The 14,261-nt window shown below is 46.0% G+C and overlaps 1 protein-coding gene across 1 annotated transcript in view; it reads left to right on the top strand.

The window, feature by feature from the left end:
- The window catches only part of LOC124002045 (lymphoid enhancer-binding factor 1-like), a 33,746-nt gene extending 19,703 nt beyond the window's left edge, over positions 1–14,043 (top strand). The window contains exon 4 of the mRNA XM_046309264.1: positions 13,864–14,043. Coding sequence (XP_046165220.1) covers positions 13,864–14,028 — 165 coding nt within the window. The 3' untranslated portion in view covers positions 14,029–14,043. The remainder of the gene's footprint in view (positions 1–13,863) is intronic.
- The last annotated feature ends 218 nt before the right edge of the window (positions 14,044–14,261 follow it).

Genomic DNA, 14,261 nt, shown 5'->3' with positions numbered 1-14,261 from the left:
TTAATATAAAGTGGTGATCCTAACTGACCTTAAACAGGGCATATTTACATTATTTAAATGTCAGAAATTGTGAAAAACAGAGTTAAAATGTATTTGGCTAAGGTATGTAAACTTCCAACTTCAACTATATGTACATTACTGTATGTATACTTGGGTATTGTTTTACAACAGGAAATGTTTAAAAAAAATAGCTGTAAAGCATCTTTAACCCATTTGACGGGGATTATCATCTCTATAGTCCTTTAAGTGTTTCCCCATAGAGAGTTTAGCGACTTTGTTTTTAGAACGTAGTGCTTCTAATTACACAAGGAAAGCAAGGAGTTTCTACACTTTGAGAAAATGAAACCTGGGTCTTTTCATCAGAGCGGACTTTTTTACCTCTTCATAAGAGGTGAGTGCGAGCCAGTGTGATTGCTTCGCTTGGGGCAATACACTTGAAGCCGGAGGGTCAACGAGTTTGGGTTATGAAACCCCCCATTCAGCCTCTGTTGAATCCTCAATCTGAAAACTCAAGGATGTTGGGTAATACCTCCTAATTCATCTGTGTCCTATTCAGAGCTTCTGTTTGGTGATATGGAGAAATGACACTTAGCTGTAAACGGGGCCCTTTGTTTGCATATGCAGGCAGAGCAGGATGACTGTGGGTATGGGGGAGGGGGGTGGCTGGGTGTGTACACACGGGAGTCTAATCTAGACTGTGTGTGTGTGTACATTAGTGTTTGTTTTGCGGGCTGTATGTGTGTATAGCGTTTCGCTATATGCCCGTCGTGTGGTGTCTCGCTGTGCATTAATGTACGGAGTTTGTATGTTCTCACGGTGGCGTTTGTTGTTTAAGGGAGGACTTATGATAAGTGACTGCTTATTCGCGTGTTAGATTCCTACTGTAATTCAGTACAGATCACTGTCGCATTGAAAAATGTTTTTTAATGTAAGGTTTTGGAATAACTAGTTCAGGCAGCAACGAGCTGGCTTTAGATGCAAGACTAGGCTGAACTATTGGACTGTCACTGACGCTATGAGATTGAGGACAGGGGTGAGGGGAATGGGGGGGGGGGGTTCCAGTTCATAGATGTACATTTCTCTCCGGGGCAGGCTTTCATTTCCTCCTCCACTCCTCTCTATCCCCTCGTTCGTTCACTCCTCCGCTCCCCTCGTTCCTCTCATTACCCTGGGCGCGTGGCGCTCCCCCTTTCCCTCCCTCTCCCCCCTCCATCCCTCGCTGGCGGCCTGGCTTTCTTCTCTTATTAATTGGGTTTCGTTACATTAAGCCCCCTGGCCAAAAGGCCATCCTGCCAATAAAACGTTCAATTTTTAACACTTCACCGAGAGCTGGGCTGGCTGACTGACTTCCTGGGGGTTCAAACCACTCTGGGAATAGTAATTGGTTATTTATTTAAACTTCACCCGGGTTGGTAGTGTGTTTTGGTGGAGAGGTAATGGAGAGAGGAGAGTGGCGGTCCCTTTCTTTCTGTGGCCTATAAATGGAGAGACACTGGGAGGGGGACGTTTTTGGAGGGGGTGTGTTTGCTCAACTTTGTTGTGCAAAGGTCAGGCATTCCACACACACAGAGCAACTGAGAGGGAACACCTGGCCAGACTATGTATGTCTCCATAGGGCTTTAGTTTGCCCCACGCCCACAGTTCTCTCTATCTAATGCCTTTGTGTTCACAGCTTTTTACAGTAGCCCTGTATGGAGTCATCAGTGGCACTGTGTCTGAGAAGTGTTTAAACAAGCTAGGAGAGGCAGGATCTGGGCTGGTTTTGCTCTCGTCTTGGTTGGTCTCCCCATTCTTTACTTTCAGATGAATTCTCTCTCAGCTGAGAAAGACTGATATCATTTCAGTAGAGGCTGAAGTGTCATGACGATCTAGTCTACATTAATGTACTGTATGTGTACACTGTGATTTTCCTCTATACTGTATGTGTACACTGTGATTTTCCTCTGTACTGTATGTGTACACTGTGATTTTCCTCTATACTGTATGTGTACACTGTGATTTTCCTCTGTACTGTATGTGTACACTGTGATTTTCCTCTGTACTGTATGTGTACACTGTGATTTTCCTCTATACTGTATGTGTACACTGTGATTTTCCTCTGTACTGTATGTGTACACTGTGATTTTCCTCTATACTGTATGTGTAGACTGTGATTTTCCTCTGTAACTGTGTGTACACTGTGATTTTCCTCTGTACTGTGTGTACACTGTGATTGTCCTCTGTACTGTGTGTGTACACTGTGATTTTCCTCTATACTGTATGTGTACACTGTGATTTTCCTCTGTACTGTGTGTACACTGTGATTTTCCTCTATACTGTATGTGTACACTGTGATTTTCCTCTGTACTGTGTGTACACTGTGATTTTCCTCTGTACTGTGTGTACACTGTGATTTTCCTCTGTACTGTATGTGTACACTGTGATTTTCCTCTATACTGTATGTGTATACTGTGATTTTCCTCTATACTGTATGTGTACACTGTGATTTTCCTCTGTACTGTGTGTACACTGTGATTTTCCTCTATACTGTATGTGTACACTGTGATTTTCCTCTATACTGTATGTGTACACTGTGATTTTCCTCTGTACTGTGTGTACACTGTGATTTTCCTCTATACTGTATGTGTACACTGTGATTTTCCTCTGTATTGTGTGTACACTGTGATTTTCCTCTGTACTGTGTGTACACTGTGATTTTCCTCTGTACTGTGTGTACACTGTGATTTTCCTCTATACTGTATGTGTACACTGTGATTTTCCTCTGTACTGTGTGTACACTGTGATTTTCCTCTATACTGTATGTGTACACTGTGATTTTCCTCTGTACTGTGTGTACACTGTGATTTTCCTCTGTACTGTGTGTACACTGTGATTTTCCTCTATACTGTATGTGTACACTGTGATTTTCCTCTGTACTGTGTGTACACTGTGATTTTCCTCTATACTGTATGTGTACACTGTGATTTTCCTCTGTACTGTGTGTGTACACTGTGATTTTCCTCTATACTGTATGGGTACACTGTGATTTTCCTCTGTACTGTGTGTGTGTACACTGTGATTTTCCTCTGTACTGTGTGTGTACACTGTGATTTTCCTCTATACTGTATGTGTACACTGTGATTTTCCTCTGTACTGTATGTACACTGTGATTTTCCTCTATACTGTATGTGTACACTGTGATTTTCCTCTATACTGTATGTGTACACTGTGATTTTCCTCTGTACTGTGTGTACACTGTGATTTTCCTCTATACTGTATGTGTACACTGTGATTTTCCTCTATACTGTATGTGTACACTGTGATTTTCCTCTATACTGTATGTACACTGTGATTTTCCTCTATACTGTATGTGTACACTGATTTTCCTCTGTACTGTGTGTACACTGTGATTTTCCTCTATACTGTATGTGTACACTGATTTTCCTCTGTACTGTGTGTACACTGTGATTTTCCTCTATACTGTATGTGTACACTGTGATTTTCCTCTGTACTGTGTGTACACTGTGATTTTCCTCTATACTGTGTGTACACTGTGATTTTCCTCTGTACTGTATGTGTACACTGTGATTTTCCTCTATACTGTATGTGTACACTGTGATTTTCCTCTATACTGTGTGTACACTGTGATTTTCCTCTGTACTGTGTGTACACTGTGATTTTCCTCTATACTGTATGTGTACACTGTGATTTTCCTCTATACTGTATGTGTACACTGTGATTTTCCTCTGTACTGTATGTGTACACTGTGATTTTCCTCTATACTGTATGTGTACACTGTGATTTTCCTCTATACTGTATGTGTACACTGTGATTTTCCTCTGTACTGTGTGTACACTGTGATTTTCCTCTGTACTGTATGTATTTACATTGATTGTCCTCTAACATGCTAGTTAGTATGTGCTGACTGACTCATAGACAGATTGTGTGTATGTCATCAAACAGTCCTTCCTGAAACACAGACCAAAAGGTCACGTGTGGTCAAGCAGGTGTGCAGCGATACAGACATCAGGATAACGCAGCGGGAATATGTGTGTGAACCGGCCAAGAAGAGTAATCGTCAAGCTAACCAGAACATGAACCTAACGTAGCAGGTGTAAAAGAAAGGCCTGAGCGCTCAGACTAAACCCGGAAGCATTTGGTTTTCAGGCTTCACCTCTTCTCTGCTTTCCTCCTGAAAAACAGGATACTTCCGGTATCTTCTGTGCCAACACATTCTGTTGCCTGTGGTTATACCTTTGATCTGTCTGTCTGTCTGTCTGTCTGTCTGTCTGTCTGTCTGTCTGTCTGTCTGTCTGTCTGTCTGTCTGTCTGTCTGTCTGTCTGTCTGTCTGTCTGTCTGTCTGTCTGTCTGTCTGTCTGTCTGTCTGTCTGTCTGTCTGTCTGTCTGTCTGTCTGTCTGTCTGTCTGTCTGTCTGTCTGTCTGTCTGTCTGTATGTATGTATGTCTGTCTGTCTGTCTGTCTGTCTGTCTGTCTGTCTGTCTGTCTGTCTGTCTGTCTGTCTGTCTGTCTGTCTGTCTGTCTGTATGTATGTATGTATGTCTGTCTCTTTCTGTGTGTGTATTTACAATGGAGTTTGTCCTTGTGGCAACAGGTCACATATATTTACCTCTCTCTCTCTCTCTCTCTCTCTCTCTCTCTCTCTGCCTCTGTCTCTCTCTCTGTCTCTCTCTCTCTGCCTCTCTCTCTCTCTCTCTCTCTCTCTCTCTCTCTCTCTCTCTCTCTCTCTCTCTCTCTCTCTCTCTCTCTCTCTCTCTCTCTCTCTGTCTGTCTATGCCTCTGTCTCTGTCTCTGTCTCTGTCTCTCTCTCTCTCTCTCTCTCTCTCTCTCTCTCTCTCTCTCTCTCTCTCTCTCTCTCTCTCTCTCTCTCTCTCTCTCTCTGTCTATGCCTCTCTCTCTCTCTCTCCCCTGCCTCCCTGCCTCCCTCCCTACCTGCCTCCCTGCCTCCCTCCCTCCCTTCCAGAGTACGTGACCGGACTCAATCTGTAACAGTGTGTATTTTCAGGTGTGGCTGTTAAGGGCCCTGGCTGCATAACAGAACAGCAAGGAGCTGAGGAAGGGCTTTTCAGTCAGCGGATTTAGCAGCATGGGGAATCATGGGAATCTGCTACTTTAGTCTCTCCGTCCTCCATGGTTTGTGGAAACATCCCACGTGGTTCCGACACACACTTGATTGTAGCTACGGGCACGCTGAGTCCTCATTGCATATAAATTACAGAAGTGGGCAGCGATTATTATAAACTTCCCCTTTTTTTAGTTTTCCTTCCCCCCTCACTCGGCAGACGATGGATAATTGAGTGGAGCACAAAAGGCAAGTGGTGGGGGGGGGGGGGGGATGCCAAGCAGGCAGTGGGGGAAGGAGAGGTGGTGGGGGGGTGGAGAATCCCTTCCCATCTGAGACTGTACGACAATGTTAGCCAACTGTCAACTAGCGCTGTACACGATGCAAGGGAAGGGGTGGCGATATCAGTGTTAGGCATTAGGGTTAGCAGTGTGCTTAAGGTTAGATTTCAAATCAGATTCTAGGACTTTGTGGCTGTGTTGCCTAGTGACCACTGCATACATACTGAAAATGTATCAATCCCTACAAAAATGACCATTTAATTATAATCCACATAATAATTCACATTTCCTGTTGCTGCAGGATTATTTTCCTGTATGAGAAACTGATCAAATTTAGATGGGACTTCTGAATATCCATGCAGGTACACACACGCACACGCACGCGCACGCGCACACACACACACACACACACACACACACACACACACACACACACACACACACACACACACACACACACACACACACACACACACACACACACACACACACACACACACACACACACACACACACACACACACACACACACACACTTGCGTGCACAAACACACTGATCTGTACCAGCAGAATGACTACGCTCCCTCACAATGGTACCCATACTAGATCCTGACTCTGTGTGGAATACAACCTTAAATCTAACAACAGTGGAGTCACCCAGGAAATGAACTGGGTTGTATCTGACCACCCATCCATCTAACCTCCATCCAACCTTCCTCACACAAGACACCAGTTGCATTTACCCAAGCAATACCCCCCATTTTTGACACACACACACACACACACACACACACACACACACACACACACACACACACACACACACACACACACACACACACACACACACACACACACACACACACACACACACACACACACACACACACACACACACACACACACACACACACACAGAGAGAGAGCAGCACGCCAAGGCATTGAGCCTCCCTGTTCTGTTACAAAGCAAAGAGTTGGCGCTAGGGTTTCTCCTCTCAAACACCGTGGCTCTCTGCCAGCTCCAGTTCCGCGCAATGAATTTCTTTTCAAACCACATCTGAGGCCGCTTGAAAAGGGCCGGCCAAGCCCGGTTATAAAATTCTCAAATGGAACATTTATTTCCAAATCCGTGCCCTCTGTCTGTCTCTGTGTGAAATATGAATAGAAAAGAGAACCTAAGCCTATTTCTTCCCTGTCGTAAAAAAGACCGCTGCCGCCACAGTTTGAGCCATCGTCCCGGGGGACAAGAAGGGGAGATCAAATCGCGGCGACATTGCATGACCCTCAATGGTCGTGGTCAAGTCAGAGCTGTGCAACCACTTCCTCTAACTGCGTAGTACAAAAGTATTTAAAAAAAGTTTCTTCTTTGTAAACTTGGCATGAAGCAGGGAGTGGTTTAAAGGAAGGAAGGTGCGGCTAGTCCATAAGAAACCACCTGAACTATTAAAGTTTTCAAATGGCAGCTCCTTCAGTAGTACCCGGTCACCTCCAATGACTTGTTTTCTGGGCGAACAGAAATACCTCCTCCTTCTCCTTGTGCAAGTCAAGTCCCCCAAAACTCTTTGTGTCCATTTAATATTGTGACAATTTAGCATTTTATTTTGGCATCTGTATACAGACATCTTGGTGGATGGTGCTGGCTAGTGGCTAGTAGTGGAGCTATGGGTTAGTTAGAGGATGGTGCTGGCTAGTGGCTAGTAGTGGAGCTATGGGTTAGTTAGAGGATGGTGCTGGCTAGTGGCTAGTAGTGGAGCTATGGTTTAGTTAGAGGATGGTGCTGGCTAGTGGCTAGTAGTGGAGCTACGGGTTAGTTAGAGGGTGGTGCTGGCTAGTGGCTAGTAGTGAAGCTATGGTTTAGGTAGAGGATGGTGCTGGCTAGTGGCTAGTAGTGAAGCTATGGTTTAGGTAGAGGATGGTGCTGGCTAGTGGCTAGTAGTGGTGCTATGGTTTAGGTAGAGGATGGTGCTGGCTAGTGGCTAGTAGTGAAGCTATGGTTTAGGTAGAGGATGGTGCTGGCTAGTGGCTAGTAGTGGGCTATGGTTTAGGTAGAGGATGGTGCTGGCTAGTGGCTAGTAGTGAAGCTATGGTTTAGGTAGAGGATGGTGCTGGTTAGTGGCTAGTAGTGAAGCTATGGTTTAGGTAGAGGATGGTGCTGGCTAGTAGTGGGCTATGGTTTAGTTAGAGGATGGTGCTGGCTAGTGGCTAGTAGTGGTGCTATGGTTTAGTTAGAGGATGGTGCTGGCTAGTAGTGGGCTATGGTTTAGGTAGAGGATAGTGCTGGCTAGTAGTGGGCTATGGTTTAGGTAGAGGATGGTGCTGGCTAGTGGCTAATAGTGGTGCTATGGTTTAGGTAGAGGATGGTGCTGGCTAGTGGCTAATAGTGGTGCTACGGTTTAGTCAGAGGATGGTACTGGCTGGTAGTAGAGCTATGGTTTAGGTAGAGGATGCATACAGTGTATGTGCCTCCTAGATTCAGTAAAAGCTGTGTCGGTCACAGAAGCCCCCAGGTTTCCCCTGGTGGATTTAGCCTTAAGGACAGCACACAATGGAGACACAGTTTATTAAGAAGTTGAGAGAAATGGGCTGTGACAGCTGCAACTGGGAGAGCACAAAGAGGTCTTCTCCAATATGGTGGAGGCAAGGGCATTTCAAAAGCTCCTCGGCTTTCTCAGGTGCCAGAGAGTCCGTCAGCAAGCGGGCCGTGTTGGTTTTTCTGCCATGGGATGGAGCTGGAGATATAGGGGGAAGTGTGTGCATGGGGTTGTGTGTGTACCTGCATCAATGACTGCATGCTTGTTAAATTGTCTCATTTATATGGTTTAGGATCCTCTCTCTTTCTCTCTCCTTCTCTCTCTCTCTCACTCTCTCTCCATCCTCACTCTCTCTCCGTCTGTCGGAAAGAGAACCCGAAGACTGGAGAGCTTAAATGAAAATCCTCCATCCAGGTTCTTATCTCGTTCCCGCAGGGAAGCAAATGTGAGCTGAAAGGCGTAACAATTAAGAGAAGAGGGGTGAGGATGGTATAATTTTAGCCCCAGCTAGTACAGGCATGTCTCTGGCTGCTCCAGGCCCAATTCAGGCCCTCTATTTGGGAGTCCTCTTCGGTCCTCATCCTGGTGGGATAAAGTGCCATTAAAGCTATTCCAACACACAGATTATCCCCTGACCTATGACCCTGGCTGACCTGGGTTCTCCTGGGCTTGAGACGTCAGGACTTTAGAGACAGGGTTTAGGGACTAATTAGTTGCTATGAGTGAGCTAATTTAGTTTGAAGTTGGATTGAGCATTTTCTGTAGTTGATACTCACTCTATTTTTCATCAGAACCCCTTTTTGGGGTGTTTTTCATTACTATGCAAATTAGTTCTGAAAATGTTGGACTATTTTGAGGCAGGATCCAACATTACGTAAGAGATGGTCAAGCCAAACGTACTTGATATGTTTGTTGTGTGTGTGTGTGTGTGTGTGTGTGTGTGTGTGTGTGTGTGTGTGTGTGTGTGTGTGTGTGTGTGTGTGTGTGTGTGTGTGTGTGTGTGTGTGTGTGTGTGTGTGTGTGTGTGTGTGTGTGTGTGTGTGTGTGTGAGAGAGAGAGCAAAAGAGAGAGGGCTGGAGACCTGGGGGTCTTGATGCTTAACCAGGCTTCGGAATCTGACACATATGAAGGCCATTTTAGTAAGGTGTGCATATCTGAGACCCACCCTACTGCTAAACCCCTGGTTAGGACATTCCCAGAGTGGGTAGGGGGAGAGGTGGTAGTTTGGTGCTAGTCTGTGAGGGGTCCGGTCCGGCAACACAGGAAATTCCAGGGGAGTCGTGGCTCTGCCACAAATTAGCATGCTGAGAATGTCACCTTAGCACGAATCGCCTCGCTGCAAATTAAGCCAATGCAAGTTACTGCAAATTAAGCCAATGAAAGTTACCTAGTGGTGTTTATATATATATATATATATATATATATATATATATATATATATATATATATATATATATATACAGTTGAAGTCGTAGGTTTTACATACCCCTCAGCCAAATACATTTAAACTTTTTCACAATTCCTGACATTTAATCCTAGTGAAAATTCCCTGTTTTAGGTCAGTTAGCATCACCACTTTATTTTAAGAATGTGAAATGTCAGAATAATAGTGTAGAGAATTATTTATTTCAGCTTTTATTTCTTTCATCACATTCCCAGTGGGCCAGACGTTTACACACACTCAATTAGTATTTGGTAGAATTGTCATTAAATTGTTTAACTTTATGGATAGCCTTCCCCAAGCTTCCCACAATAAGTGGGGTGAAATTCGGCCCATTCCTCCTGGCAGAGCAGGTGTAACTGAGTCAGGTTTTGTAGGCCTACTTGCTCGCACATGCTTTTTCAGTTCTGCCCACACATTTTCAAAAGAATTGAGGTCAGAGTTTTGTGATGGCCACTCCAATACCTTGACTTTGTTGTCCTTAAAAGCCATTTTGCCACAACTTTGGGAGTATGCTCAGGGTCATTTGGAAGACCCATTTGCAACCAAGCTTTAACTTCCTGACTGATCTCTTGAGATGTTGCTTCAATATATCCACATAATTTTCCAACCTCATGAAGCCATCTATTTTGTGAAGTGCACCAGTCCCTCCTGCAGCAAAGCACCCCCACAACATGATGCTGCCACCCCGTGCTTCACGGTTGGGATGGTGTTCTTCGGCAAACAGTTCTATTTTTGTTTCACCAGACCAGAGGCCATTTCTCCAGAAAGTACGATATTTGTCCCCATGTGCAGTTGCAAACCGTATTCTGGCTTTTTTATGTCGGTTTTGCAGCAGTTGCTTCTTCATTGCTGAGCGGCCTTTCAGGTTATGTCAATATAGAACTAGTTTTTACTGTGGATATAGATACTTTTGTACCTGTTCCCTCCAGCATCTTCACAAGGTCCTTTGCTGTTGTTCTGGGATTGATTTGCACGTCTTGCACCAAAGTACGTTCACCTTTAGGACACAGAAAGTGTCTATTGTTTTACAGATGAACGTTCTACCTTCAGGCATTTGGAAATTTCTCCCAAGGATGAACTAGACTTGTGGAGGTCTACAATTTTTTCTGAGGTCTTGGCTGATTTCTTTAGATTTTCCCATGATGTCAAGCAAAGAGGCACTGGGTTTGAAGGTAGGCCTTGAAATACGTCCACAGGTACACCTCCAATTGACTCAAATTATGTCAATTTGTCAATCAGAAGCTTCTAAAGCCATGACATAATTGTCTGGAATTTTCCAAGCTGTTTAAAGGCAAAGTCAACTTAGTGTATGTAAACTTCAGTCAACTTAATGTAGGTCAAATTGTGATACAGTGAATTATAAGTGAAATAATCTGTCTGTAAACAATTGTTGGAAAAATTACTTGTGTCATGCACAAAGTAGATGTGCTAACCGACTTGCCAAAACTATAGTTTGTTAACAAGAAATTTGTGGAGTGGTTGAAAAACAAGTTTTAATGACTTCAAAGTGTATGTAAACTTCCAACTTTAACTGTATATATATATATATATATATATGTTTGTTTGTTTAGGGATAGCATTTGTTATATGTTGGGCAATATTGGGTGTAGTCAAAATGTGTTGGATGGGTTGATGGATGCCTTTCAGATCAAGCGTATAGCCTTTTGAAATATCATGCTATACTTTTACCCATCATTCTCATACACACCGGAATAGATTGATCGTTTTTTCAGACAAAGCCGTATATCCTTTAGAAATGCTGTTTTGTCTCTACAAGTCAATCAGGTCCAGGGTCAGTGCTGGGTGCTCTGATTGTGAGTAGTAGATTTAGTATGGCTAAGCAGTACCATGTGTTCAGTGCTGTTGGAGCGTGTAAGCGGCTGGGGGGCTGCCTGAGTTGGAGGGGCAGGCCTCTGTGGGGGGTGCAGGCCTCTGTGAGTCAGCCTAAGGGTGGGGGGTGGTAGGGAATTGGGTGCTGTGGCCAGACCACTGCTGACGTGATTAACCCTGCCTTTTGGTTCTACTGCAGACGCCTCTATGAGAACTCTCTCTCGTCCTCTCCTCGTCCTCTCTCTCGTCCTCTCCCTCGTCCTCTCTCTCGTCCTCTCCCTCGTCCTCTCTCTCGTTCTCTCTCTCGTACTCTCCCTCGTCCTCTCTCTCGTCCTCTCCCTCGTCCTCTCTCTCGTCCTCTCCCTCGTCCTCTCTCTCGTCCTCTCCCTCGTCCTCTCTCTCGTCCTCTCTCTCGTCCTCTCCCTCGTCCTCTCTCTCGTCCTCTCCCTCGTCCTCTCCCTCGTCCTCTCTCTCGTCCTCTCTCTCGTCCTCTCTCTCGTCCTCTCTCTCGTCCTCTCCCTCGTCCTCTCCCTCGTCCTCTCTCTCGTCCTCTCCCTCGTCCTCTCTCTCGTCCTCTCTCTCGTCCTCTCTCTCGTCCTCTCTCTCGTCCTCTCCCTCGTCCTCTCTCTCGTCCTCTCCCTCGTCCTCTCTCTCGTCCTCTCCCTCGTCCTCTCTCTCGTCCTCTCCCTCGTCCTCTCTCTCGTCCTCTCTCTCGTCCTCTCCCTCGTCCTCTCCCTCGTCCTCTCCCTCGTCCTCTCCTCGTCCTCTCCGTCGTCCTCTCTCTCGTCCTCTCTCTCGTCCTCTCCCTCGTCCTCTCCCTCGTCCTCTCTCTCGTCCTCTCCCTCGTCCTCTCGCTCGTCCTCTCCCTCGTCCTCTCTCTCGTCCTCTCTCTCGTCCTCTCCCTCGTCCTCTCTCTCGTCCTCTCTCTCGTCCTCTCCCTCGTCCTCTCCCTCGTCCTCTCCCTCGTCCTCTCCCTCGTCCTCTCTCTCGTCCTCTCTCTCGTCCTCTCCCTCGTCCTCTCCCTCGTCCTCTCTCTCGTCCTCTCCCTCGTCTCTCTCTCGTCCTCTCCCTCGTCCTCTCCCTCGTCCTCTCTCTCGTCCTCTCTCTCGTCCTCTCCCTCGTCCCTCTCTCTCGTCCTCTCTCTCGTCCTCTCCCTCGTCCTCTCTCTCGTCCTCTCCCTCGTCCTCTCTCTCGTCCTCTCTCTCGTCCTCTCCCTCGTCCTCTCTCTCGTTCTCTCCCTCGTCCTCTCTCTCGTCCTCTCTCTCGTCCTCTCTCTCGTCCTCTCCCTCGTCCTCTCTCTCGTCCTCTCTCTCGTCCTCTCCCTCGTCCTCTCCCTCGTCCTCTCCCTCGTCCTCTCTCTCGTCCTCTCTCTCGTCCTCTCTCTCGTCCTCTCCCTCGTCCTCTCCCTCGTCCTCTCCCTCGTCCTCTCCCTCGTCCTCTCTCTCGTTCTCTCTCTCCTTCCCTTTCTTGTCCTTATCTTTCAATTCAAGGGGCTTTTTGGCACGGGAAACATGTTCTTTCTCTCTCTCGTCCTCCTTCCGTGTCTTGTCATCCTTCCCTCTTTCTCTTGCCCTATCATCACCCCTCCTCCATCGCTCATCCCTCCTTCGCTCCTGCTTCCCCCGGCTCTGGCTCTGTAATGAACTCCTCTTATTCACCGGCTAATGACTGCCTTTGATCTCACTGCTAAGACCTCTGCTCTAACGCTACCCTGTGGGGCTTTCTCTTTCACTCTCCCCCTTCTTTCCAACCCCCTCTGCCCTTAGGCAGAAAATAGGGGCAGTACTCACTGACCAAGGCTAAACAAAGTTTTGAGGTGTTGGGGAAAGGCTGGAAGGGGAGTACATTGAGACCTCCCTTGCGGGAAGGTGTTTTATTTTTTACTGTGCCATTAAAGCCCCCATGCAGTCTTTTTTAAATATTATTCTTTAGCATCACGTGTTTAATAAATCACTGTTTATTTCAGGAAAATAACTCAGGAAAATATTTGTAATAATTTATTTCCTGAGCCTCCTTTTGCCATTGAAATGCTCAGTCTGATCGTATGGGTGTGTTGATACACATTTAAGTATATTTACAGTATATACACAACCCTGATTGTCAGATAAGATCGTTTAGAGACTCTAGAGCCTACCGCAGTTACCTCTTCAAAGTAGGAGGATACATATGCAAATAAAAGATTACTGGTCATTGGTCAGAATAATCAGATCAGATTGTGATGTCATGCCGTTGGCCAGAAACTCCATGCCACCCGAACAGGCTGAAATTCCAGGGGGGTTTACATTTCCAAAATCTGTTACACTAAAAGAGCATTTTCACCATTTCAGAGTCGTATTTCGACCTCATGGTGTGAAAATATAATTAAAAACAGGAAAATTGTGACTGCACCACCCCTTTCATCTTACCAGATCCTGTGTGTGTGTGTGTGTGTGTGTGTGTGTGTGTGTGTGTGTGTGTGTGTGTGTGTGTGTGTGTGTGTGTGCGTGTGCGCGTGCGCGTGCGCGTGCGTGTGCGTGTGTGTGTGTGTGTGTGTGTGTGGGCTACACAAATCACCCAACGGCCGTACCCTTGTCATTTGAGAGAGGGCCGGGACTTGATTTTAAACGGTAAAACTCTGTAAATGCTAGCTGCTAACTGAAATGAGGAAAGGTAATGTAATTCCTTGTTTAATGTGTTCTGCCTCTCTCATTGTGTCTCTCTCTCCCTCTCCATTCCAGTCCAATAAGGTTCCGGTGGTGCAGCCATCGCATGCGGTTCATCCGCTCACCCCCCTCATCACGTACAGCGACGAACATTTTGCCCCGGACCCCACTCCGGACACCACCCCCAGGACGTCAACCCCAAACAAGGTAGGCAATGCCCCCCTCCCCTCAATTCACTAACGCAGTGGACATCATTAACCACGGTAACACAAAGGAGACACATTTTGTACACAAATTTGTTTACATCCCTGTTAGTGAGCGTTTCTCTTTTGCCAAGAAAATCCATCCACCTGACAGGTGTGGCATATCAAGAAGTTCATTAAACTGCATGATCATTACACACCTTGTGCTGGGGTCATTCAAAGGCCACTCTAAAATGTGCAGTTTTGTCACACAACACGATGCCACAGATG

This window comes from Oncorhynchus gorbuscha, linkage group LG17, assembly GCF_021184085.1.
Source record: "Oncorhynchus gorbuscha isolate QuinsamMale2020 ecotype Even-year linkage group LG17, OgorEven_v1.0, whole genome shotgun sequence".
NCBI lineage: Eukaryota > Metazoa > Chordata > Actinopteri > Salmoniformes > Salmonidae > Oncorhynchus > Oncorhynchus gorbuscha.
This window is presented reverse-complemented; position numbering and strand designations above follow the sequence as displayed.